General features: G+C 65.3%; 4 protein-coding genes across 7 annotated transcripts; 2 read left to right on the top strand and 2 right to left on the bottom strand.

Moving 5' to 3' along the window:
- Positions 1-6390: 6390 nt before the first annotated feature.
- On the bottom strand, positions 6391-8536 carry LOC129400873 (epididymal-specific lipocalin-5-like). The gene is made up of 6 exons (XM_055124133.1): positions 8410-8536; positions 8178-8254; positions 7656-7754; positions 7465-7566; positions 7236-7261; positions 6391-6458 (listed from the first exon to the last, which is right to left on the bottom strand). The coding sequence occupies exons 1-6, from the start codon at positions 8457-8459 to the stop codon at positions 6447-6449; spliced, it is 366 nt and encodes a 121-aa protein (XP_054980108.1). The 5' UTR covers positions 8460-8536; the 3' UTR covers positions 6391-6446.
- Positions 8537-10425: 1889 nt separating this feature from the next.
- LOC101540750 (lipocalin-15) lies at positions 10426-13713 on the bottom strand. Of its 2 annotated transcripts, XM_055124121.1 has the most exons (7): positions 13567-13713; positions 13229-13368; positions 13080-13150; positions 12825-12935; positions 12332-12433; positions 11649-11716; positions 10426-10507 (listed from the first exon to the last, which is right to left on the bottom strand). In XM_055124121.1, exons 1-7 carry the CDS (start codon positions 13690-13692, stop codon positions 10466-10468), a joined length of 660 nt encoding a protein of 219 aa, XP_054980096.1. In that variant the 5' UTR covers positions 13693-13713; the 3' UTR covers positions 10426-10465. The 2 variants fall into 2 exon arrangements, with proteins under 2 accessions (XP_054980096.1, XP_054980095.1); XM_055124120.1 differs by lacking the exon at positions 10426-10507 and having other exon boundaries at positions 11612-12433.
- A 2078-nt stretch (positions 13714-15791) lies between these two features.
- CCDC183 (coiled-coil domain containing 183) lies at positions 15792-23242 on the top strand. 3 transcript variants are annotated; one of them, XM_055124116.1, is made up of 14 exons: positions 15792-15921; positions 16204-16287; positions 16735-18406; positions 18493-18614; positions 18757-19002; positions 19067-19171; positions 19695-19817; positions 21227-21355; positions 21430-21663; positions 21782-21942; positions 22044-22212; positions 22304-22414; positions 22482-22584; positions 22861-23010. In XM_055124116.1, the coding sequence occupies exons 3-14, from the start codon at positions 18337-18339 to the stop codon at positions 22971-22973; spliced, it is 1686 nt and encodes a 561-aa protein (XP_054980091.1). In that variant the 5' UTR covers positions 15792-15921; positions 16204-16287; positions 16735-18336; the 3' UTR covers positions 22974-23010. The 3 variants fall into 3 exon arrangements, with proteins under 3 accessions (XP_054980091.1, XP_054980090.1, XP_054980089.1); XM_055124115.1 differs by lacking the exons at positions 15792-15921; positions 16204-16287; positions 16735-18406; ... (2 more) ...; positions 19067-19171; positions 19695-19817 and having other exon boundaries at positions 21056-21355; positions 21421-21663; positions 22304-22584; positions 22861-23242; XM_055124114.1 differs by lacking the exons at positions 15792-15921; positions 16204-16287; positions 16735-18406; ... (2 more) ...; positions 19067-19171; positions 19695-19817 and having other exon boundaries at positions 21056-21355; positions 21421-21663; positions 22044-22414; positions 22861-23240.
- Positions 15868-16748, top strand: TMEM141 (transmembrane protein 141). The gene is made up of 5 exons (XM_004613386.1): positions 15868-15921; positions 16067-16133; positions 16204-16287; positions 16411-16518; positions 16735-16748. The coding sequence occupies exons 1-5, from the start codon at positions 15868-15870 to the stop codon at positions 16746-16748; spliced, it is 327 nt and encodes a 108-aa protein (XP_004613443.1).
- Positions 23243-23316: the final 74 nt, after the last annotated feature.

Raw genomic sequence — 23316 nt, 5'->3', positions numbered from 1 at the left:
CGTAACAATGAGAGGTGAAGCAGAAGGGAAAGGTCAAAGATAAGCCGGGGGGTTAGGGGTGCTTGTAAGAGCACTGTCATTTTCTCTGTGGGGAGAAAAAGGGGCAATTCACTGATGAAGCTTAAAACACTTAGGGTTAATATCCAACTCTTCGTGATTTAGTTCCCAATCATTCTATTTGTCATTTCTTTTTTTTTTTTCTGGGTTTTTGGGTCACACCTGACGATGCTCAGGGCTGACTCTTGGCTCTACATTCAGGAATCACTCCTGGCGGTGCTCAGGGGACCATATGGGATGCTGGGAATGGAACCCGGGTTGGCCACGTGCAAGGCAAACGCCCTACCCGCTGTACTATCGCTCCAGCCCCTTGTCATTTCTTAAAGTTGTATTGAAATAAGCAATATAGGGGCTGGAGCGATAGCACATCGGGTAGGGTGTTTGCCTTGCACGTGGCCGACCCGGGTTCCATTCCCAGCATCCCATATGGTCCCCTGAGCACCACCAGGAGTGGTTCCTGAGTGCAGAGCCAGGAGTAACCCCTGTGCATCGCCGGGTGTAACCCAAAAAGAAAAAGAAAAAAAAGCAATATATAGTAAATTTGTTATGTTCCTAAGGGGGTGGGGTGGGATTGGGAGGGAAACTGGGGATATTGGTAGGGGAAAATCCACACTGGTGGTGTTGTGACACTAAATGCTTTAAAAAAAACTGTATAATGGACAAATTTGCAAATCATGGTGGTTTTTAATAAAAATTCACTGTATCACTGTCATCTCATTGCTCATAGATTTGCTCGAGTGGGCACCAGTATCGTCTCCACTGTGAGGCTTGTTGTTACTGTTTTTGGCATATCAAATATGCCACTGGTAGCTTGCCAGGCTCTGCCCTGCGGTCGGTAATATCTCAGTAGCTTGCTGGGCTCTCTGAGAGGGACGGAGGAATCCAACCTGGGTCGGCCGAGTGCAAAGCATACACCCTACTCGCTGTGCTATCACTCCAACCCTAATAAAAATTAATTTTTTAAAAAGAATGAGAACGGGGGTTGGAGCGATAGCACAGCGGGTAGGGCGTTTGCCTTGCTCGTGGACGACCCGGTTCGATTCCCAGCATCCCGTACGGTCCCCCTAGCACCACCGCCAGGGGTGATTCCTGTGCAGAGGCAGGAGTGACCCAAAAAGAAAAAGAAAAAAAAGACACGAGAAAGTGAGAGAGCAAAAAGCAAAATAGAAGAGAATGCAGGAGAGTGAGAGGGCGAGAGAACGAGTCAGGAGAGGGAGCGAGAGCGCGCGAGGAAGACTCAGAGAGAGAGAGCGCAAGAGAGCGCCGAGAGAGAGAGAGAGAGAGAGAGAGAGAGAGAGAGAGAGAGAGAGAGGGAGGGAGGGAGGGAGGGAGAGAGAGAGAGAGGGAGAGAGAGAGGGAGAGAAAGAGAGAGAGAGGAGAGAGTCAGGAGAGGGAGCGAGAGCGCCGAGAGAGAGAGAGAGAGAGAGAGAGAGAGAGAGAGAGAGAGTCAGGAGAGGGAGCGAGAGCGCGCGAGGAAGAGTCAGAAACAGAGAGAGAGAGAGAGCACGTGAGAGCGCCGAGAGAGAGAGAGAGAGAGAGAGAGAGAGAGAGAGAGAGAGGGAGAGAAAGAGAGAGAGGAGAGAGTCAGGAGAGGGAGCGAGAGCGCCGAGAGAGAGAGAGAGAGAGGGAAGGAGAGAGAGAGAGGGAGAGAGAGAGAGGGAGAGAGAGAGAGGGAGAGAAAGAGAGAGAGAGAGAGAGAGAGAGTCAGGAGAGGGAGCGAGAGCGCCGAGAGAGAGAGAGAGAGAGAGAGGGAAGGAGAGAGAGAGAGGGAGAGAAAGAGAGAGAGAGGAGAGAGTCAGGAGAGGGAGCGAGAGCGCCGAGAGAGAGAGAGAGAGAGAGAGAGAGTCAGGAGAGGGAGCGAGAGCGCCGAGAGAGAGAGAGAGAGAGAGAGGGAAGGAGAGAGAGAGAGGGAGAGAGAGAGAGGGAGAGAGAGAGAGGGAGAGAGAGAGAGAGAGAGAGAGAGAGAGAGAGAGAGAGAGAGAGAGAGAGAGAGAGAGCGCGCGAGCGCGAGCGCGAGCGTCCACCCCGGCGGTTCCCGGGAGGGTGCCCCGAGCCGAGACCCAAGGACAGCGACCGCGGCGGGGCCGGAGCCGGGCACGGCACCGGGGGGCGCGGCCAGCGGGGTGGGCGCCGGGCGCGGACACCCGCCCGGAGACACGCGGGCCCCGGCCGGACAGGGCGGAGCCGCCGCTTCGGGCCCCGCCTGGGCGACGCGGAGCCCGGAGGGACACTCGGGGAGGGCCCGGCCCCACCTGTCCGGACTGCCCAGGTACTTCCCGGGCCCGGTTCACGCCCTGATAAGGACCGGAGAGGGCTGGGGTGGACACAGCCTCGGGGACCACCCCAGGGGCGGGCCCTGAGCACAGGAGGGGAAAGGGGGCAGGGCCTGGGGCAGGCGCCAGCCAGGAAGAAGGGAAACGTGGGGGGCGGGGACAGAGGACAAGGAACCAATCGCAGAGGGGCAGGCGGGGACAGAAACGAAGGGGGCGTGGGCTCAGAACCGGAAGACAGGCTTGACACAGGAAGTGGTTGGGGAGTGGGCGCGGCAGTGGGGGAAAGATTCAGAACTGGGGCAGTCCTGAGAGGAGTAGGCGGGAAGAGGAAGTGATGGAAAGGCGCGGGAGGAGGCTCGAGACACGCGAGCCGAGGGAACGCTGGGGGAGAGGGCCGAGAGACTAGGCGCGGGGGTGGGGCTCAGGACCGGAAGAAGGTCCGGGGCGGGAAGCTAGGTGATGACACAGGAAGTCATCGGGAGAGGGGGTGGGACTGGGGAATAAGGAGCCAATCCCAGGAGAGAAAGGAGGGAGAGGAAGTGATAAGGATGGGTCACTGGGCGCTCAGAGGCTGCAGAGTGGAGAGCTGAGGTGTCCGGAGGGCTGGGTCAGAGGACAAAGAAGAGACAGGCAGAAGAGGGTTAGACCTGACGGAGGGAGGGGGGCTCAAGACAGGGACAGGAGGTGACAGGGGAGAGGGGCAAGGCTCAGAACAAGGTACAGAAAGGAGCAGAGGGGATAAGTAATGATGGGGAAAGAGAAAGGGTGAGGACGAAGCCAGTACCGGCAGAGGGGACAGGAGATGATGGGGGAGGGGATCCTGACAGAAGTCAGAGGCAGAGGGGACAGGAGATGATGGGGGAGGGGATCCTGACAGAAGTCAGAGGCAGAGGGGACAGGAGATGATGGGGGAGGGGGTCATGACAGAAGTCAGAGAGGGGACAGGAGATGATGGGGGAGGGGATCCTGACAGAAGTCAGAGGCAGAGGGGACAGGAGATGATGGGGGAGGGGATCCTGACAGAAGTCAGAGAGAGGCAGAGGGGACAGGAGATGATGGGGGAGGGGATCCTGACAGAAGTCAGAGGCAGAGGGGACAGGAGATGATGGGGGAGGGGGTCATGACAGAAGTCAGAGAGGGGCTGGAATGATAGCACAGCGGGGAGGGCGTTTGTCTTGCACACAGCTGACCTGGGTTCGATTCCCAGCATCCCGTATGGTCCCCTGAGCACCGCCAGGAGTAATTCCTGAGTGCAGAGCCAGGAGTGACTCCTGTGCATCGCCGGGTGTGACCCAAAAAGCAAACAAACAAAAAAAAACAGAAGAAGTCTGTGAGAGGCAGAGGGGATAGGAGATGGTGGGGGGTTGGAGATGAGGACAGGCTCCATCCTGGACAGACAGACAGGCAGCTGGTGGGAGGCAGGCGTGGCCCGGCTGGCAGGTATTAGCCGGGTTTGGGCCACCTGCACCTTGGGGAGATGTCCCGCGCCTTCCTGCCCAGACCACACTCCCAGCATCTGATCCTAGTGTCCTTGTTTTCTCCGGGAAAGGCCTGTCCCAAGCCGGGGCTGGGGGCCGTCCTGGGTGCCAGGCCACTCGGAGCAGCAAACTCTCCTGCCCTCCAGGTGCCTCATGGGCCCGCGGGGACGCTCAGCTCCTGGAGGTCTCCCACTGCTGTGTGACGGGCGTCCCTAGGGCTCGGGGGGCGCCCGGCTGGGAGACGGCCCTCCTAGCAAATGAGCTCGATTATGTGGCAGCTGAGCTTACTCGGGCAGGGCGGGCAAAAGTGTCCCGTGAACCCTGGTGAACCACGCGTTGGTGGAAGGTCGCAGACCTCGCCCAGGGCAGACGGAACAGACAGTGAAGTGAAGAAACAGGAGGACTGAGTGGGGTGCACCCCCGCCCCAGCGGGCCCGCGGCCTGGCAGAGGCTCAGGGGGCTTGTGAGGGGTCTTGGACACAGAGGGACAGAGAGCGCGTGGGGAGGGGCACAGTGAGCTTTCATTCCGGAATATGTCACTTCGCCCCACACCGTCTGCCACACCCCACTGCCTCTGGCAAGGCTTTGCCTCTGTCCTCACGTTCTGCGGGTGCCCCCCTCCCCTCCAAAGGGGATCCTGGTCCTCTTGCGCCCTCATCTCTTAGCTCAAGTGTCACCGCCTCCCAGGAAACTCTCCAGACCCTTGTCTGGGAAGCCTCCAGCTGGGTGACGCTTGGTTAGGCCCGTCTGCTCTGCCCCCACAACCAGCAGAGACCAGCATGTACCTTGGCATCAGAGGCCCGGGTGCGAGAGGGTACAGCTTCATTCAAGGGTTCTGGGACCAGCCAACTTTGTCCTGAAAACTGTCCCTGCCCGTCTCTCCCTGCCCGTCTTTCCCTGCCCGTCTCTCTGCCCGACCCTCTCTGCCAGTCCCTGCCAGTCTCTCTGCCCGACCCTCTCTGCCTTCTGCCTGTCCCTCCTGCCCAGCTCTCCTGCCGGCTCTTTGTCAGAGTGCCCTCTTGTAGGAGGGGGAGTGGGGGAAGGCTGCACCATCCTGTGGTCTCAGAAAGCTGTAGGGGGCAGTGTGGGGGAGGGAGTGGGGGGAGCAGGAGAGAGGGGGAAGAGTGTAGGGGAGTATGCGGAGCTTGCAGGGGGAGCAGGGGGGGAGCAGTTTCCCACGAGCACTGAGCCAAACATTGCTCACAGCCCAGAGTGAAACCTTCGGGAAACTGGAAACTCATGCTTCGTGCCAGGCCCTGGGCTCACGCTCTGGCACTGCAGAAGAAAAGCAGCAAGGTGAGGCTGGCGTGATCATACAGAGGCAGGGGCGTGTGCAGTCCACAGATGGTTCCCCAGCCTCGCCCAGTCAGCCCTGAGCACAGGGCCTGGACTGAGCCCTGAGCAAATCTCCCCTGCCCCCACCCCAAGCCCCCCTGCAAATACTCTGCCAACTGCAGGGCTGGAAATACCCTATTGTTGGTTTGCAGCCACACCCAGCCGTGCTCTGGGGACCGCCCGTGCCCGTACGACTGGCCCCTCGCTGCCCTGCCCCCTCCTGCCACTGGCCAGCCTCTGGTTCTGAAGCTCATCCCACCAGCTGACAGCGCTGGGGTCTGCCTCCAAATCTGCCGCTCGTGTCCCTGCAGACTGCAGACGCAGCCACAGAAGCCCCCCGGGTCCCAAAGTTCCTATGTGGAAGCCCCTTCCCAGGCAGAGCCTATAAGGAGGCCAGAGCACTGAGGAGTGCTCAGGACGGGGCGGGGGGCGGGGGGGGAGCCCGCAGCAGGCCCAGACCCCAGAATCAGGGGCCCTCCCACACCGTCGGGCAGCAGCTGTGGACAGTAGCGGGCGGTGTGAGGGGCCTGGGGGTGAGGTGGTGTCTCCCGGTCTGAGCTTCTACAGGGAAGGGCCCCCCGTCCCCCCCAACCCCCGCCTGCCCCAGCCCCTCACACGGCCTCGGGCGTCCACGGTCTCCCAGCAACAGTGTCGCAGACAGACGGGGCCTGGCAATGAGCCTCTGGGAAATGATCAAAGTCAAGAAGAAACTGGTCATCCCTGCAGTAGTCAAAGGCTTGAAGATCATGTCCCTCGGAAGGGCAGGCCCCTCAGGGAAGGAGAAGCTACAGACCACAGGTGTGGTGGGGGTTTAGACGGGGAGGGGGGGCACCCGGGTCAGGGGGAGGGGCTGGGTAGGAGACCGTCAGCAGGACGAGGGCGGGAGAGTGGAGGGTATGAGACCACCACGAGGTGCTGGGGGTGGGAATGAGACCGTCAGCGGGGGGCGGGGGGGGCACAGGCCATCAGCAGGGCAGGCGTCTCTGTGTGCCAGACACCAGAAAATGACATCAGAGGAGTGTGTCAAGGCTCACCCTGAAAGCCACTAGGGCTTTGCTCTGGAGCCAGTGCTCCCCTGAGTTTCCCACCCTCTGAGCAGTCCATGCTCTGCTTGCACATACATTCCCTTTAGGGAATCGTGGAAAAACACACCCGGCACCCCAGCTGTCCCGCGCACCCCAAGAAAGACACACAGGCAGTGAGTTGGCAGTGGGGTTTACTGGGGCGGGGGTCCAGGGGAGCACCGAGGGGAGGAGGGGAGCAGGAAGGGGCAGGTCGCTGGGCTTCTGGCTGGGCCGGGCCCCTAGATGATTTCCTGCGCACAGAAGAGGCCGCTCAGGGGCTGCCTGGGACGCACCTGGGCCTCACTGTCACCCGCCAGGACCTATGAGGGGGCTCCAGGGCTCACAGGGCCCAGGTCCTGTGTCCCTCCGTGGTGCCCACAGGACTGTTGGGAGGAACGTGAGACCCGCCCCAGCTCCCTGTCCTGCACAGAGACCCCCACAGCCTGGGGTCTGAGTCTCACACACACACGGGATCTCTCTCTCTCTCTCTCTCTCTCTCTCTCTCTCTCTCTCTCTCTCTCACACACACACACACACACACACACACACACGGGATCTCTCTCTCTCTCTCTCTCTCTCTCTCTCTCACACACACACACACACGGGATCTCTCTCTCTCACACACACACACACACGGGATCTCTCTCTCTCTCTCACACATACACACACACACGGGATCTCTCTCTCTCTCTCTCTCTCTCTCTCTCTCTCTCACACACACACACACAGGATCTGTCAGTCTCTCCCTCCTCTCTCCCCCCGACACACGGACCAGGACCTGAGTCTCTCTCTGTCTCCCTCTCTGAGTCACCAGGTAGGGGCCCCAGCTCCCTCAGGGTGCACTAGCCCTCCCTGTAGCCCAGATAGCGTGAGGGCCAGGGCCGGGCGCCCACACCCACAGGAGGACCACCCTGGGGACGGGGAGGCCTGAGGCCCTGCCTTCTGGGTGTGGGCTACATGGCTGCAGAGACACCCCCTGTGGACCCCGGAGGGGTGCGAGGACAGCCCCTGAGGGTTTGAGAACTCACCGGCCCCATTAGCTGCACACAAGTCACTGTGGACAAAAGAAAGAGGTGAGGTGGGTACAGCACGGCAAGGGGTGAGATGGGTCTGTGGCCCCCACTCTGGAGGGCCGTGCATGGGGACCCCAGGAGGGGCCGTGAATGGGGACCCCCAGAGGGGCCGTGCATGGGGACCCCTGGAGGGGCTGTGCATGGGGACCCCGGGAGGGGGTCTGCAGGCCCCCAGGACACTCACTGTCTCTGAGCAGCAGGGACACGTCGGTGCTGGCCAGCCCACTCTGCTCCACCTTCTGGTAAAAGCTCTTCAGTGCCGCCTGGGAGGGCTCCAGGACCCGACCTGCCAGGCAGGGCACTGCTGGGTGGGAGCCCCCAGCCCGCCCCTCCCGGCCCCAGGGCAGGGGACCCTGTTCCGCCCCCGAGCCTTACTGTAAAGCTTCAGGACCTTGTTCGTCCCCTTCTGCTCGGTCACCTCCAGGATGGCGAAGCTCGTGTAGTCAGTGCTCAAGACCTGCACCTCTTTGCTGCCTGCAGATGAGCGCTCAGGCTCCCCATCTGCCCGCAGTCACACACGTGCACACGCACAGACCACACACGCCCATCTCGGGACACACGTGCACATGCAGACACACTCCCATCTCGGGACACACGTGCACATGCAGACACACTCCCATCTCGGGACACACGTGCACATGCAGACATGTGCCCATCACGGGACACATGTGTGGCACATGTCCAGTGGTCGGACCACCCCTCCCGTGCCCCTCCACATAGCGACGGGCACTTGAGGCGGGCCCGAGATGGGGTGGTGCCGTGAGCACCCTGGCCGGGTAGCCAGGAACTGCCCCTGAGGCAGGTCCCCCCCACAGGGCCCCAGGCATGAGGAACCCCAGGGGTGGTGGCCACCGGGGTGGCAGAGCCCAGAGCCCAGGCCTGGCCGTGGCACCTCACCCGCCTTCCCCTGCAGCTGGAACTGTCGGGGCCCGTGTTGCCGCGCTTGTGTCGCCTCCTTCACACAGTGATGCAGGCTGCGGGCGGGAGTCTCCGGTCACGGCCCCCCCAGGGCCCCCGGCACTCTGTGCCCCAGACCCTGCGGCCCGGCTCACAGTGGACTCCTGCCCCCACGGCCCTGCTGGCTGGGCCGGCCCCCCCCCCTCCCGGGCTCCCTCGGGCCCCGACTGACTCGTCGTCGTAGGCGGACACCAGGCTGAAGTGTGAGCCCAGCAGCTCCATCTTCACCACGCCGACCCTCCTGAGGCCGAGGGGTGCCCCGTGCTTCGCGGGCTGGACGGCCAAGGCCACCTCGTACCAGACCCCTGAGAGCTGGGGGAGAGGCCGGCTTGCAGTCACCGCCTTCCCGCCGCCAGGGGAAGGGGCCGCTGGGGGGCGGGGGGCTGTACCTGCACCAGGTCGAGCTCCTGCAGAGGCTCCGCGGGCAGCAGGCCTGTGGCCAGCAGCACGGTCAGCACCAGGCCCCTCATGCTGGTGCCGGCACGGAGCACAGCCAGGCCAGACTGTTCCTTCCCTGCTCCAGCACGTCCACCTGCGCGTGGGCGGCTGTCGCGGCCTAGGACATGGGCAGTGGGGCAGGACCAAGAACCGCCCCCGAGCCCTGCGCAGAACCCCTGGGAGACAGCTCCTGCCCAGGGATGAGGCAGGATCCGCAGGGGCCAGAGTCCTCACCCCAGCCTGCCAGGGCGGGGACCTCCGTGAAGACTCAGGCCCAGCCTGCAGGAAGCATTCCGACGGCCCGGCCAGTCTCCGCGGCCTTGGAGCCGCCGTGTGGCTGGGCCTGGACGCTGCTTGTCCACCCAGGGCCCCAGCCGGATGGGCAATGCTCTCCCAGTGCCTCTGGCACCCGCCCTGAGGCTGGGGCGGCCCTTCCGAAACGGCCCAGGCCCCCAGGTGCCCACAGGCCTCCAGCCCCTGCCCTTTGGGGACTGCAGACTGGCGGGAGCCACTAGGCTCCTCGCAGAGTGGGCTGAGGGGAGGGTCCAGGGCCCAGGCCAGCACCGCACTCAGCAGCCTGGCTCTGACCAGGGTGCAGGGCCTGCACGGTCCCCCCAGATGCCCCCCAACCCATGGGGCCGGCCTCGGAGACCCAGAAGCAGGTTCGGCCTGGACTCACGCTCCCATGCCCCTCCTTTCTGGCTTGGCACGGCGCGGGCACTGCTGCCAGCAGCCTGTGGGCGTCGGCCTTCACCTGGACAAGGCGCTGTCTGGGCACTTTCTACGACTTGTGGGCCATCCTGAAGCCACTCAAGCCCGTGGGGGGAGGTGGAGGCGCTGCCACAAGACTGGGGTGCTCCAGCCTCCACCCGTGCCCTCCTCCTCCTCGTCCCCACACTGGGGTCTCTTGGTGCAGAGAGGGGACGGGCCCCCGCAGGCACCCCCTTAGTGGCCTGGGCTACTCAGCAGTCAGAGGCTGCGTCCCACTTGGGGCCCAGCGCGTTCCAGGGGGTGCAAAGACCAGACCCGGTGAAGTGGGGCCTGGCTCCAGCCCTGTGTGACTCAGCCAGCACTCCACCTCAGTTTCCCATCTGTGATGAGAAGCCACACAGCCTGGGGCAGGACAGTGGGGGCACACTGGGAGTGTGCCTCAGTTTCCCATTTGTAATGAGGAAGCCACACAGCCTGAGGCAGAGAGAGAAGCTCCCGCTCAGCCAGGGGCCCCTGCGTGCAGCAGTGGCACCAGAGGGAACAAGAGGAACCCCTGCTGGTCCCCGCTGGGCGGGCAGAAGCTGGGGGGCCAGGCCCCCCACACCTCACCCAGGGCCCGTGTGGAACCCAGGGGCTGGCCTCTGCCTCTGAGCCTCAGTTTTCCAGCCTATGGAGCATGTGAGGGATGACTATCTGGGGGTCTTTCAGGAGGCATTCGGAGAGGCCCAAGGCCGGGCTGCACATGTGGGAGGGCACCTCACAGCTGTCCCGTCCCGTCCCCACACTCTCTCCAGGGCCCCCGTTTCCCCACAGTGATCCCAGGGGCAGGGGGACCCATGAGTGCAGCCGCCCCAGGTGCCAACCCAGGCTGGAGTCTCCTCCTCCCTCAGTCAGGAGCCTAGCACCCACCCTGCCTCAGTTTCCCCAGAATGTGGGGCCAACACAGGCCCATGTGCCCTTGCCAAGGGCCTGTTGCTGATAAGACGTGAAGAGCCTGAAGTCTGCAGATCCGTTTATTGGATGGAAGGCGACGGGGCCTGTTCGCCACAAGCTCAGGGGCCGGGGGAGGGCTGTGGGCTTCAAGGGTTCAGGGTGACAAGGTCGGCAGGTCCCTGGTCCGCCTGAGACAGGAAGGGCCTTGTGACTCCTCCTACCCACACTTATACGTCCACATACAAGCAGGGAGAGCCAGGGACAGCCAGGGACAGAGACAGCTGGGGACAGAGACGGACAGCTGGGGACAGAGACAGACAGAGACAGAGACAGCCGGGGACAGAGACAGCCATGGACAGACAGCCAGGGACAGAGATAGCCGGAAACAGAGACAGCTGGGGTCCAAGACGGACAGCCGGGGACAGAGACAGCCGGGGACAGAGACGGACAGCTGGGGACAGAGATAGCCGGGAACAGAGACAGCTGGGGTCCAAGACGGACAGCCGGGGACAGCGACAGCGGGGACAGAGACGGACAGCCAAGGACAGAGATGGATAGTCAGGGACAGAGACGGACTCCCAGGGACAAAGACAGCTAGGGACAGAGACAGCCGGGTACAGAGACGGACAGCAGGGGACAGAGATGGACAGCCAGGGACAGAGATGGACAGCCGGGGACAGCAGTGTGGAAGCCAAACCAGAGGGATCCTGGCTGGAAATGCTTCCAAGAGCCCAAACACCTATCCCAGCCAGGAAAGGCCACTGGGCAGCTGTCGCCTAGTTTAATGGAAATCTCCACACTCAGAGTGGTGGCCTTGCAGGGCGGGGGTGGGATGACAGTTTTTTGGTGTCACGTGTGAGGGAGGTGCCAGGTGCTCCTATGACCCGTCCTGGGGACAACTACGGAGGGAGTGTCCACCTGGGCCGCTGGACAGGCATCTCAGGGAGCCAGTGGGGCGGGGCTGGGCAGTGACCCGCCCACTGCGCCTCTCTGGAGCTTCGCGTTACCTGGGAACCCGGCGCCTGCGGGCAGAACGTTTGGGGTGTGGACACTGCTGTGGCCCGCTGACCCTGACTAGGCGGAGGGTGAGCCGGACAGACACAGGAAGATGAAGGACAGGGGCCAGAAGGGAGTGGCAGGACGAGACAGAAGCAGAGCCAGGAGCCCTGGGCACACGCGCATTTGGACCTGGGGCTGCCGGGAGGGGTCGCGTTTCTTTGGCTTTAAGACGCCTGGATCTGGCGGCGGCGGGGACAGAGCCAAGGGCAGAGGGGAGAGCGGGGAGTGGGGTGCGAGAGCAGGCGGCTGGCACGCACAGCCCGTGCCCACCTGGGCGGGGCCGGGGCGGCGCTCCGGGACGGTCTCGGCTAGTGCTGGGGCCTCCGTGGGGCAGGCACCTGCGCAGGAACGGTCTGAGCGGCTGGGCCGGCCGGACAGCCCGCCCGCGTCCTGGGAGGGGGCGGGAGACGCGCCGGGCCGCTGCCGCGCCGAGGTGAGCATGCTGCCGAAGTGGGCGTGCCCGGTTGGAGGATGGCGTGCCTAGGCGGGGTTTAGGTCGGGTGGGCGTGCCTGGTAGTCATTGGGCGCGTCTGGTTGGCGGGTGGCGTGTCTGGGCGGGGCTTCGGATGAGTGGGCGTGTCTGGTTGGCGGATGGGGTATCTGGCCGGGGCTTCGGCGGGGTGGGCGTGTCTGTTTGAGGGTGGGCGTGTCTAGGCGTGGCTTCGGCGGGTAAGCGTGTCTGGTTTGAGGGTAGGCGTGACTGGTTGGCGGATGGCATGTCTGGGCGGAACTTCGGCTGAGTGGGCGTGTCTGTTTGAGAGTAGGCGTGTCTGTTTGAGAGTAGGCGTGTCTGGGCGTGGCTTCGGCCGGATTGGGCGTGTCTGGTTGGCGGGGTAGGCGTGTCTGTTTTGAGGGTGGGCGTGTCTGGGCGTGGCTTCGGCGGGTAAGCGTGTTTGGTTTGAGGGTAGGCGTGTCTGGTTGGCGGGGTGGGCGTGTCTGGGCGGGCGGGTCACCTGACTTGGGCAGCGTGACCGTCATGTCGTCCGGGAGCCCCACGGTCGGGTAGAAGTCCCTGAAGGCTGTCACAGCCTGTGAGCTTGGATCCTGGCTCCGGCCTGGGGCAGGGTGGGGGCCCCTGTCAGGCAGCGCTCAGGGAGGTGGACGCGGGAGGACTCGGGCTCACGCCACCTCCCTGGGGCTGCCTGCAGGAGCACCTGCCCGGCTGGGCAGCAGGGGCCCCAGAGCCCGTACAGGGGCACCCCAGCGGCTGGGGAAAGAAGCCTGGCCCCTGGCAACCCCCACCCCGCCTCTCGGCCTTGGGGAGCCTCTGGCCCATGCTGCCGAGCCTGGGACGTTCAAGCAGGTTCGGGTCCGCCAGTGCAGGGTGTCAGGCGTGGGCCAGGCACAGGCTCTGCGCCCAGGGCCACAGAGAGGCCGGCTCCCACCTGGTTGGTGCCCCCTGGGCCAAGGGTGAGGGCAGGGCAGGAGCGGGGTGCGGGGGCTCACTGTAGAGCTGCACCATGGTGCTGAGCGCCCCCTCCAGCTCCTTGTAGATGTAGACCACTGCGAAGGAGCTGTAGTCCGTTTCCACCACGCGCACATCCAGGTAGCGGAGGGCTGCGGAGGCGGGGACCTTGGACGGTGACTCTGACCCACCCCGACTCGGGGCTGTGGGCAGCAGGGCAGGATGGAGGGAGGGGCGTGGGGTGGAGCTAGGGCAGTGCAGTCAGGCATCACGAGGGCTCAGGGAACCCGACGTACCTGGAACTCTGAAGTGGCCCTGAGAGCCCACCCTCAGGAAGTCTGCATCCACCTGGCGACAGCCTTCGGGTCTGCCGAGAGCTCAGGGAACTCACTCCGGGCCCAGCCTGGCCCCCTGGCACTGCCCAGCCCTGGCACACCCCTCTCACCCTGGGAACTCCATGTGCACGTGGAGGTCACCATCTCCCACCGCAGTCACAGCCCTGGTGGACATCAGCAGGTGGTCCTTCTTGCCAAGGAAGACCTTGCAGTCGGAGGCCATGGAGACCACAAACCAGAGGCCTGAGAACTGCAGGGGCTCGGTCACCGAACCCAGGCGGGCTTCGTGCAAGGCAAACGCCCCACGCGCTAGGGCTCTGGGCACTAGCCAACCCCCAGTGCCTGAGCCTGAGCCCCGCTCCCCCATACCCAGGCCTCCAGCCCAGGGTCTCTGGGAGACACAGTCACAGCAACCTGTCCCCTGCAGCAGCGAAGAAGCCTCCTGTACCTTTTGGGCATCAAAATCAGGCTGCAGCAGGACCTCCGGCCGAGTGGCAGAGGCCCACAGCAGCAGCAGGAGCGAGCACCCCAGGAAGCACGCCATCCCCAGGCTCTGCTGGGCCATGCACCGCATCCTTGCTTTATAGCCCAGCCCCCGGCTCCCCTGCAGCAGGGGGGACGGAAGGCCCGGGGAAACTGGGGCCCCCTTTGTTCATTGTTTGACACAATAACTGGAGTGTCCCCACCAGCCTAAGGGTCATTTCCTGAAGGGCTCCAGACACCCAGAGCTCACCCGACTCCCCCTCTGGGGAGTAAACACGGCATTTCCAGACAGAATGTGGGGGTCTGCCCCCAGGACTAAAGCCCCAGGACCTTTGTACCTCTAGCTGGGGGCCAGGGGCCCTGGGATGGACCCAGAATCCTCACTCCTCCTCATCCTCATCCCTGGCCATACTGGGGTGTTTATCTAGGTGGGGACAGTCACCTGACTCCGCCAGGTCCTGCCTTCACGCAGCCCCAGCTGGGCCCCAGGCAGGTCTGTGGGGACTCAGGATTATGGTATCTTGCAGCCACCTTATCACACGTTGCATAAGCATCCGGGGGCGTGTCGCCCCTGAGGCGCCTAGGCTGGGGGAGCTGCGGGCAGGGACCGGCTGGGCCTCTCCAGGTAACCTCTAGTGTCCCCACCCACAGTCCCCAGGACACCACAGAACAGTGAATGGCCCCAGGAGTCACAGGGCACCATCCTGGAGGGCCAGCAACATGGTGCTCCTGGAGTGAAAGTGGGTAGAGCGTGGCAGAAAGGCCCTCAACCCCTGGAAGAGAGAAGCGAGTGACTACAACTGCCAGGGACACTGCCCCGCCCAGTGATCAACTAAAAGCCTTCGCATGGAACCACGTACAAAACACTTGTGGCGAGGACTTACCGCACAGTCATTTTTTTTTTTTTTTAGCTTTATGGGTCACACCTGGCAATGCACAGGGATTACTCCTGGCGGTGCTCAGGGGACCATATGGGATGCTGGGATTTGAACCCGGGCTGGCCGCGTGCAAGGCAAACGCCCTACCCGCTGTGCTATCGCTCCGGCCCCACCCCACAGTCATTCTTTCCAAGCAGGAGCAGAGAGGCAGCACAACGGGTAAGACTTTGCCCTCCTCAGGGTGACCCAGGCTCCATCTCTGGCTCTGCAGAGAGTTCCGAGCATTGCCAGGAGTGCTCACTGAGCACTGCTTGTTGGCCCAGTCTCCCTCACCTCTCTCACAAAAGAAAAAACCCACCAGGTTAAAGCTTTGAAAACATCTCCACCTGCCCCCCTGCTAGGTCCAGGCAAGGCCTCCCAACCTGGAAAGCCCCTTCGAGCCACACAGTTCATCCCCTCCTGCACCTGCACCATAGCCCCAGAGGTCTCTGGAACCTTCTGGAGAGAGAACTTGCTCAGGCTTACTCAAAAATTCCACAGCAGGGGTCTGGAGAGATAGGACAGCAGGTAGGGTAGTTGCCTTGCTCACAGTCAATCCAGGTTCGATCCCTGGCATCCCATATGGTCCCCTGAGCACTGCCAGGAGGGATTCTTGAGTGCAGTGCCAGGAGCAACCCCTGAGCATCGCCGGGTGTGACCCAAAACAAAAAGAGTCCACTGCAGGGTTGTCTGCCGGTACTCCCACCCCAGTTCTCCCTCTGAGAGCCTTCTTTCAAGTACCTTGCACACCCCGCTCTCCATTTTGTGAATCTCTCCAGGTTGGCTTGTGTTCCCGGGACACCAGGGTAACGTGGTGGGACCCTAGCTCTGCTACAGAACTGGCCCCCAGCATGGTGTACTAGTGGTTTTGGAGTTAACTTGCCAAATAATCTTTTGCTTTATCACAGTCCGTGGTTTTCAAGAGGCTCAACCTTAAGTAATAGTAACCATACCTTTTAGTTGTTTGAGGACCACACCCGGCTGTGCTCACGGGTTAATCTTGGCTCTGAGCTCAGAGATCATTTCTGGAAAGCTCGGGAAACTATATGGTGTGCCAGGGACCGAACCCGGGCGGGCCTCGTGCAAGGCAAACGCCCTACACGCTGTATAATCGCTCTGGAACGGTATCCACACTTATTCCACCTTTGTCCACCTGGCAATAAGCCTGGTGACCTAGGCCCCGCCCCTCTGAACTGCCACTTCTGCGCAGGCGCGCTGCCGATCCACGCCCACACTCAGGCCCCGCCTCCGGCGCAAGCGCTGGCCCCGCCCTCTCGCCCAGCCCGCCTCTGCGCAGGCGCCAGGCTCCGCCCCTCTCGCCCAGTCCGGCTCCCTGCGTGTCCGCGGTCATGGTCAATCTCGGCCTCTCCCGGGTGGACGACGGCGTGGCCGCCAAACACCCGGTGAGAAAGCCGGTCTGGGAGGCGGGGCGGGGCGGGGCGGGCGGCTCCCCGGGCAGAGCGCGGGCGTTGGGCCGGGTCTGGCCGGAGCGTGGCCAGGGCAGCGGGGCCGGCGGCGAGGACAGCCCTGAGCGCGCGCCTCCCGCAGGGCCTCGGGGAGTTCGCCGCCTGCCAGTCGGCCGCCTTCGTGCGGGGCCTAGCGGCCTTCGTGGCAGGTAGGCGGGCCGGGCCGGGACCGCCCCTGCCCAGCGGGCCCGCAGCCGCTGACCGCCCGCCGCCCCGCAGGCACCGGCGCGACCTTCGGCCTGCAGAGCCTCCTCCCGAGGAAGCTCCTGCCCCCCTTCCGTTGGCGAGTGCTGGTGGCCGTGGGTGGGTATCCTCCCCGTCCTGCCGGGCCCCGGGACGCACGCGGACCCTTGGGAGGGGGTCGGCGGGGGTCCCGCCCCATCCCACCCCACCGCCCTCTTCCCCCTCCCGGCCCCGCCCCCTCAGTCACAGGCTCGGTGGGCAGCTACTGGGTGACCCGCGTGGAGTCGCAGAAGTGCAGTGACCTCTGGGTCTTCCTGGAGACCGGCCGGCTCCCGGCAGATGGGGACACAGGTGAGGGACCTGGCCAGCAGGTGTCACGGGGCCCACGGCCATAGAAGTGGGGGCTGGACGGCCTTGGCCTTCTAAGGGGCCCTCAGACACTGCCCCGCACCCAGGGCCTGCCCATCACTGCCCAGCACCCGCACCCGGCACCTGCCCATCACTGCCCGCCACACAGTGCAGGCTAGGCCTCGCCTTCCCTCACAGGTGCCCATCTTCCTCTTGCAGGTCGGCGCGGCTAGGGGAGCCGCAGCGCGTTCAGGAGACCTGGGACCAGGATTCCCACACAGCCCCCAGAGCCCGCCACCACCCCAGGGGTGCCTCCCGTGTCCCCAGTATGGTGTGCAAGCTCCGAGCCTGGTCCCACGAGGTCGGGGACGGTGGGCTTCCTACAGGCAGCCAAGACACGAGTTCCGGAGCTGAGAGGGCTTGGCTGCTGCCCACGTGCGTGTGCAGGGTGGCCACACCCCCGCTGGCTCTGGTGCCTGGACACTGCATGCAGGCCTCCCTGTGACCTGCCACTGGGTGGTGATTCTAATAAACACTAGTCAAAAGCCAAGGCAGGCGGGAAGATTCCTGACGAACGTCTCCTGCCGTCCTGTAGGAGGGACTGGAGGACAGGCCCAGGGGTTCTAGGCTCCACCCCAGGACAGGAGGTTCCCGTGCCTCAGGCTGCTCCGCAGCTTGGTGACGGACATCTGCAGCGTGGACATAGGCTCCCAGGAGGGGGGACAGGGCCGACACCCCTTGCCCAGCACCCCAAAAGCAACTGTCTGCCAGATCGAGTCACTTCACCCCCTCCAGGTGAGGGGACGGAAGGCGGTTCACAGGAAAGCAGGGCCCAGCCACCACCCTGCGGCAGGGGCGGCCAGGGCACAGGCCCACTGCCCCTGCCCTCCTGGCCTTCAGGGCGCTCATGGAGCAGCTGTGAGCACAGCACAGCATCCTCCTTGGATGCCCATTCAGGCCCGGGCTCCACTGAGGCTTCCCGTGCCCGGGGCTGCGCCAGCTCCAGAAGCAGGACAAGGGAGGAGGGCGGGCCCTCACCACCCACTTCTGCCCCTTGGGACAGTCCTGTGTGTCATGAAGAGCAAAGCAACTGGCATGTAGAGGAGACTGGCTGGCGCCTCTCTGGCCTGGCAGAAGGTCGGAGGAGGGGGATCAGCCCCTGCGGGACAGCAGAAAGGGCCCTGGACATTGCCAGTGGGACTGTTCCCTTTTGAGGGAGTCACACCCGGGGTTGCTCAGGGCTTGAACTTGGGTTTGCTGTGTGAACATCCCCTCCCCACTGTACAATCGCTCTGGGCCACCTCCCTTGAAAAGCAGAGCGAGAGGCAGGAGTGATAGTACTGCGGGTAGGCTGTTTGCCTTGCACGCGGCCAGCCCGGGTTCAACCCCTGGCATCCCATCTGGTCCCCCAGGCACCGCTAGGAGTAACCTGTGAGCATCGCAGGGTGACACCCAAAAAAGCCAAAAATAGAGTGTAAAGGGTCATAGAGGAAAGTGAGTGGTGGCCACGTTAGGGCCGAGTTCTGTCCGCCCTGGGCCCTGAGCACATGACCATTCAGAGGTGGGGCTGGGCTTAAGGGCGGGTGACAGGAGGAGGAGGAGCGCCGCGCCAGCACAGCTGCGTGAATAAAGCCACAGTTGGAGCTGCTGTTTGGGACGGGGCGCACGGCGGGGTGGGGCGGGGCGGGGCGGGGGGTGGGGGGTTCCAGCGTCCCCCCGGTGCTCAGAACCCCGGGCCCACAAAGGCCAGCGTTCCACAGACCATCTGTTCTCTGGGGCCAGTCGTGGCGGTGGGGGTCCCGCGGAGGGCCCCGAGTGCCCATGGAGGTGAACAAGCTCTCCAGCACGGAGGAGCAGATCCAGGAGCTGAGAACCATCACGCGGCTCCAGGGTGAGCCGCAGGGCAGGGGCGGCGGGGGCCGGGCCGACCCCCTCCCTGCGCCTGCCCGGGGCCCCCAGCAGCCTGCCCGCCCGCAGAGCAATGCCGGGCGCTGCAGCTGCAGTCGGTGAAGGAGAGCACGGAGCGGAACCTGTCCACGCTGGCCGCCCTGCACGGGGATGTCCGCCGCCAGGCCCTCGAGTGGGCCCTGACCCAGAAAGTGAGCGGGGGCGCGCGCGGCCGACCGGCCAGGCCTTCGGGGCCAGCCGTCTCTGGCCCCTGGCCCGGGGGGGCCTGCGGCCCGCGGCGGGGCTGGCACGGGGGTGGGGGGCCCGGCCCGCCTGAGCAGCGCCGTCCCGCAGTCGGACCAGCGGATCGTCGCCAAGGCCTGCGGGAGGAACGTGCCGCTGAAGCTGGCGCTGTCGCACAGCACGGTGGAGGCGGTGCGGGAGAAGCTCGGCAAGCACGTCCTGGAGCGCGTGAACGCGCACAACGCGCTGCTGCACCTGGCGCGCCGGCGCGCGCGCACGCTGGAGCGGCTGCGGCGGGAGCTGGCGCGCGCGCGCGGCCGCGGGCCCGGCTCCAGGGAGGCGCAGCGGCAGCGGCAGGTGCGCGGGGACGGCCCTCCCCGCGCGCGCGCGCGCCGCCCGCGCTCAGCCTGCCGCCCCGCAGGTCATCCGCCAGCTGGAGAACAGCATCGAGAAGAAGCTGACGCTGATCGCGGCCACGCGGCACGTCCGCCTGCTCTACGAGCGCCTGCGCGAGCACCTGCGGCGGGTGAGCGCGCCGCGCCGCGCCCCCCTTCCGGAACCTTCCTCGCCGGGCTCAGCCCGCCGTGCGCGCGGCCCGGGCACGTGCTCCCCGGCTCGGCCGCCCCCGGGCCGCCCGGCCAGGCTCTGAGCCCCCGCAGGGCGACCACCACAGCCGCAGTCCCCCCCTTTTCCCTTGCTTCAGGCCGGCTGAGCCTGCGCTCCCGGACACACCCGCCAGGTCCTGGGGCTCACCCAGCCTGGGGGGCGAAGGAGGCAGCACGGGCCGCCGCAGGGTCACAGGACCGAGCCGGGCAGAGAGGCAGGAATGGGGAATGGGGATGCGCTTGCCTGGCACTGGGCAGCCCGGGTTCCCTGCCCAGCACCGCACGGGGTCCCCTGAGCCCCCAAGAAGTGATCGCTGAGTGCAGAGCCACAAGTGAGCGCTCAGCACCGCCGGCCCCACACAACACGAACAACACCACCCCCCCAAAAGAAAGCCAAGCTGGGAGGGGCCGTGGCAGTCCGGGCAGCACCTGCTCCCGCCGCAGATGCTGTGCGGGTACCCCACGCTGCTGGACAGGCTGCAGAGGAACGTGACCGACTATTGCCTGGAGCTGACAGACATGACGGCCATGTCCCAAGAGGCCATAAAGATCACAGAGGGGGTGAAGGTGAGCTGGGCGAGCAGGGCCCTGCCGCTCACCCACCTCGGCCGGAACAGGCCCCGTCACTCCGACTCTGTGCCCAGGCCCCGGAGACCGCCCCCCAAGGCACTGGGCAGGCCAGAGGTGGGGCAGGGGACCCCTGCAGGAGGAAGGGTGACTGCCCAGGCTGGGGCACTGTGGAGCGAGCAACAGGAGGAGCTGGGCCGACAGGTGCAGAGGATCAAGCCTTGGACAACGCAGAAGGGCATGGAGCAGTATGGTGGACGAAAGGGGACACAGCCAGGAAGCCATTGAGGGTCCCTGCCTGGGGTCTGGTGACAGCTCAGATGTGGAAGCAGGAAGACCATGCTGTGGGGCAAGGCCCAGAAGGGGAGGGGGAAAAGGAGGGGGAGGAGGGGAAGGAGGAGCAGGGGGAGGAGGAGGGGGAAGGAGAGAGGAGCAGAAGGGGGAAGAGAAGGGAGAGGGGGAGGAGCAGGAGGGAGAGAGGTGGAGGAGGGGGAAGAGGAGTGGGAGGAACAGGAGGAAGAGGAGTGGGGAGGAGGAGGAAGAGGAGTGGGGGGAGCAGGGGGAGTAGGAGTGGGAGAAGGGGAGTGGGAGGAGGGGGAAGAGGAGTGGGAGGGGCAGGAATGGGAGAAGAGGAGGAGGAGTGGGGGGAGGAGAAGCAGGAGTGGGAGTAGAGGAGGGGAGGAGGGAGAAGAGTGGGGGGAGGAGGAGTGGGAGAAGAGGAGGGGGAGGAAGAGGAGTGGGGGGAGCAGGGGGAGGAGGAGCAGGAGTGGGAGGAGAGGGAGGAGGAGCAGGGGGAGGAGGGAGAGGAGGGGGAGAAGAGGAGGGGGTGGGAGAAGAGGGGGAGGAGGAGCAGGGTGGGAGATGGAGCAGGAGGGGGAGAAGGGGGGAGGAAGGGGAGGAGGAGCAGGGGGAGAAGGGGGAGGAGTGGGAGAAGAGGGGGAGGAGGAGCAGGGTGGGAGGAGGAGCAGGAGTGGGAGAAGGGGGGAGGAGGAGGAAGAGTGGGGGGAGCAGGGGGAGGAGTGGGAGAAGAGGGGGAGGAGGAGCAGTGGGGAGGAGGAGCAGGAGTGGGAGAAGGGGAGGAGAGGGAAGAGGAGCAGGGGGAGGAGGAGCAGGAGTGGGAGAAGGGGGGGAGGAGGGGGAAGAGGAGTGGGGGGAGCAGGGGGAGGAGTGGGAGACGAGGAGGGGGAGGAGGAGCAGGGGGCAGGAGGAGCAGGGGGGAGAGGAGCAGTAGTGGGAGAAGAGGGGGGCGTGGGGGAACCGTGACGTGGTGCCAAGTGCAGAGTGGGCACCTGGGGGAGGGCGCGGGAGTCCGGCAGATGCCAGTGGGGGTGAGCAGGCCCTCGGTGCCGCTCCTGGTGCCAAGGGCCCCGGACGGGAGCCCCAGCCCCCCAGCACCTCCGTGTCGGCAGAGGAACATGAAGAAGATGGAGACAACGTTCATGGCGGAGCGCAGGGCCCGGGAGCAGCGCCTCAGCCAGCAGAAGAGGCTCAACGACAGGCTCCGTGCCAAGGACGTGAGCGACAAGCTCCGCCGCCAGGTAGGCCCAGGGCCCCTGGAGCGGGCAGCGCGGCCGAGCCCTGCTCACGGCGCCCCTCCGCCTAGGGCCAGCAGGACAGACACTTCGCCTCCAGCCTGCTGAGCGGCAGCAGCCTGCGGGGTGAGTGGGCCCCGCCGCCCCGGCCCTCCCGCCCCGGGCCAGGTGCCCGAGCCCCGCACGCTGCCCGTGCTCCCTCTGCCCTGCCAGTGAGGAGCAGAGAGCCCAGCATGGTGGACGACCAGGACCAGAGCTCCGTGAGGAAGCTGGTGGAGCAGGTCAAGAGCTCCGTGCAGTGCTCACACCTCTGGGTACGGGCGCCAGCCCCTTCCCCTGCCAGCCCCCACCCGGCCCGGCCAAGCTGCCGCGGTGCCGGCTGCTGAGCCGGGAGCAGGGCCTACGAGGCATCACGCCTGCCACTGTCCCCAGGACATCACCGGCCGCTTCCAGGCGCAGAAGAGCACGGAGGAGAGCCTGGAGGAGCAGATGAGGGAGTGCGCCGAGCGGCAGGCGCAGCTGCAGGCCCTGGAGCAGCAGCTGGAGCTGGAGGAGCTGGCGCTGAAGTTCCGCCAAGGCCCCTCCTTGGTCAGGTGCCCAGGGACCCCGACTGCACCCTGGGGGGCGTGCAGAGGAGCGGAGCCTCTCCTGCGCGCTGGCGCCCCGCTCACGTCCCGCTCTGGTGTCTCTGCAGCTCCAAGTCCGCGGAGGGGAGGGTCCAGGTGAAGCTGAGAGAGGAGCAGGAGCGGCTGCGACTGGCCCACGCCAGCATGGTCAAGCGCCAGCAGCTGCTGCTGACCGTGGAGATGGGTGTCAACAACCTCTACTTCCGGCTGATCGGCGCCACGCCGCCTGAAGCCCAGGTGCGAGTCCCCGGGGGGCCAGGCCGGGGAGGGCCCCGCTCAGGGCCCCGGGAAGAGCGCAGCGGGCAGACGGGATCCTGCCCGGCCGCAGAAAGCAGGGCTGCCCCCGAAGCCGCTGGGCATGTTCGACAAGCTGGCGTACTGCGAGGAGAGGCTCGTGCAGCTGGCCGACCGGACACAGATGCTGACCAAGACGGAGGAGGTAGCCGCGGGCAGGGGAGGGGCGGCTAGCCCCGCGCCCTCGGAGCTCACCCTGCCTCCCGCTGCAGATCAGTGCCAAGGTGAGGGATGCCCTGGAGTCCTCCACGCTGAAGGAGAGACTCAACTACAGGATTCGCTTCAAGGAGCTGGAGGACGAGGAAGACATGATAGGTCCAGGCTCCAGGGCGGCTGGAGGGACAGTGGGGCAATGGGGACGGAGGGGGGCACGTCCACTGCACCGTGGGACTCTGCATTTGAAGTGACCTTGGGAGGCCAAGCGGGAGCTGGTGCCTGAGACAGGGCTGGGCGCGTTTGGGGGCTGAGGGGGTCGGGCTCCCGGCGCGGCACCGGGGCTGGTGTTGGTCCTCAGCGGCCGACGGGTGCCCGCTGCGGCGTCCAGCGCGGGACGGGCAGCGCCAAGTGCGAGGCGCTTTCCCTGCCTTCCAGAGACCTTATTCAGCGAGGCGGACCAGAGCTACGTGCCCTCGCGGGCCGAGATCAAGAACCAAGCGCAGGAGCTGATAAGCGGCAGGCTCCGGGGGGCCAAAAAGAGGAGGTGACCTCCCCGCCCCCGCCCCCAAATAAACGTTTTCCCAGGACGGCTGGCGGCTCAGAGGCTCGATCGCAAAGGAAGTTGTGCGGGCGAACTGGGGTGGGGAGACGCGGGCGGCCCGGGAGAGGCGGGCCTGGGTCTGCACGACGCCGCGCAACGCGCACGCGCGACTCTGGCGGCGGCCCGTAGCCCCGCCCCGCGCCCGACTCTGGCGGCGGCCCGTAGCCCCGCCCCGCACGTGACCCTGGCGGCGGCCCGTAGCCCCGCCCCGCGCGTGACCCTCGCGGCGGCCCGTAGCCCCGCCCCGCGCCCGACCCTGGCGGCGGCCCGTAGCCCCGCCCCGCGCGTGA

The sequence above is a fragment of the Sorex araneus genome, chromosome 1, assembly GCF_027595985.1.
Source record: "Sorex araneus isolate mSorAra2 chromosome 1, mSorAra2.pri, whole genome shotgun sequence".
NCBI classification, from domain to species: Eukaryota; Metazoa; Chordata; class Mammalia; order Eulipotyphla; family Soricidae; genus Sorex; species Sorex araneus.
The sequence above is the reverse complement of the archived record's forward strand: the minus strand, read 5'-3'. Positions and strand labels throughout refer to the sequence as shown.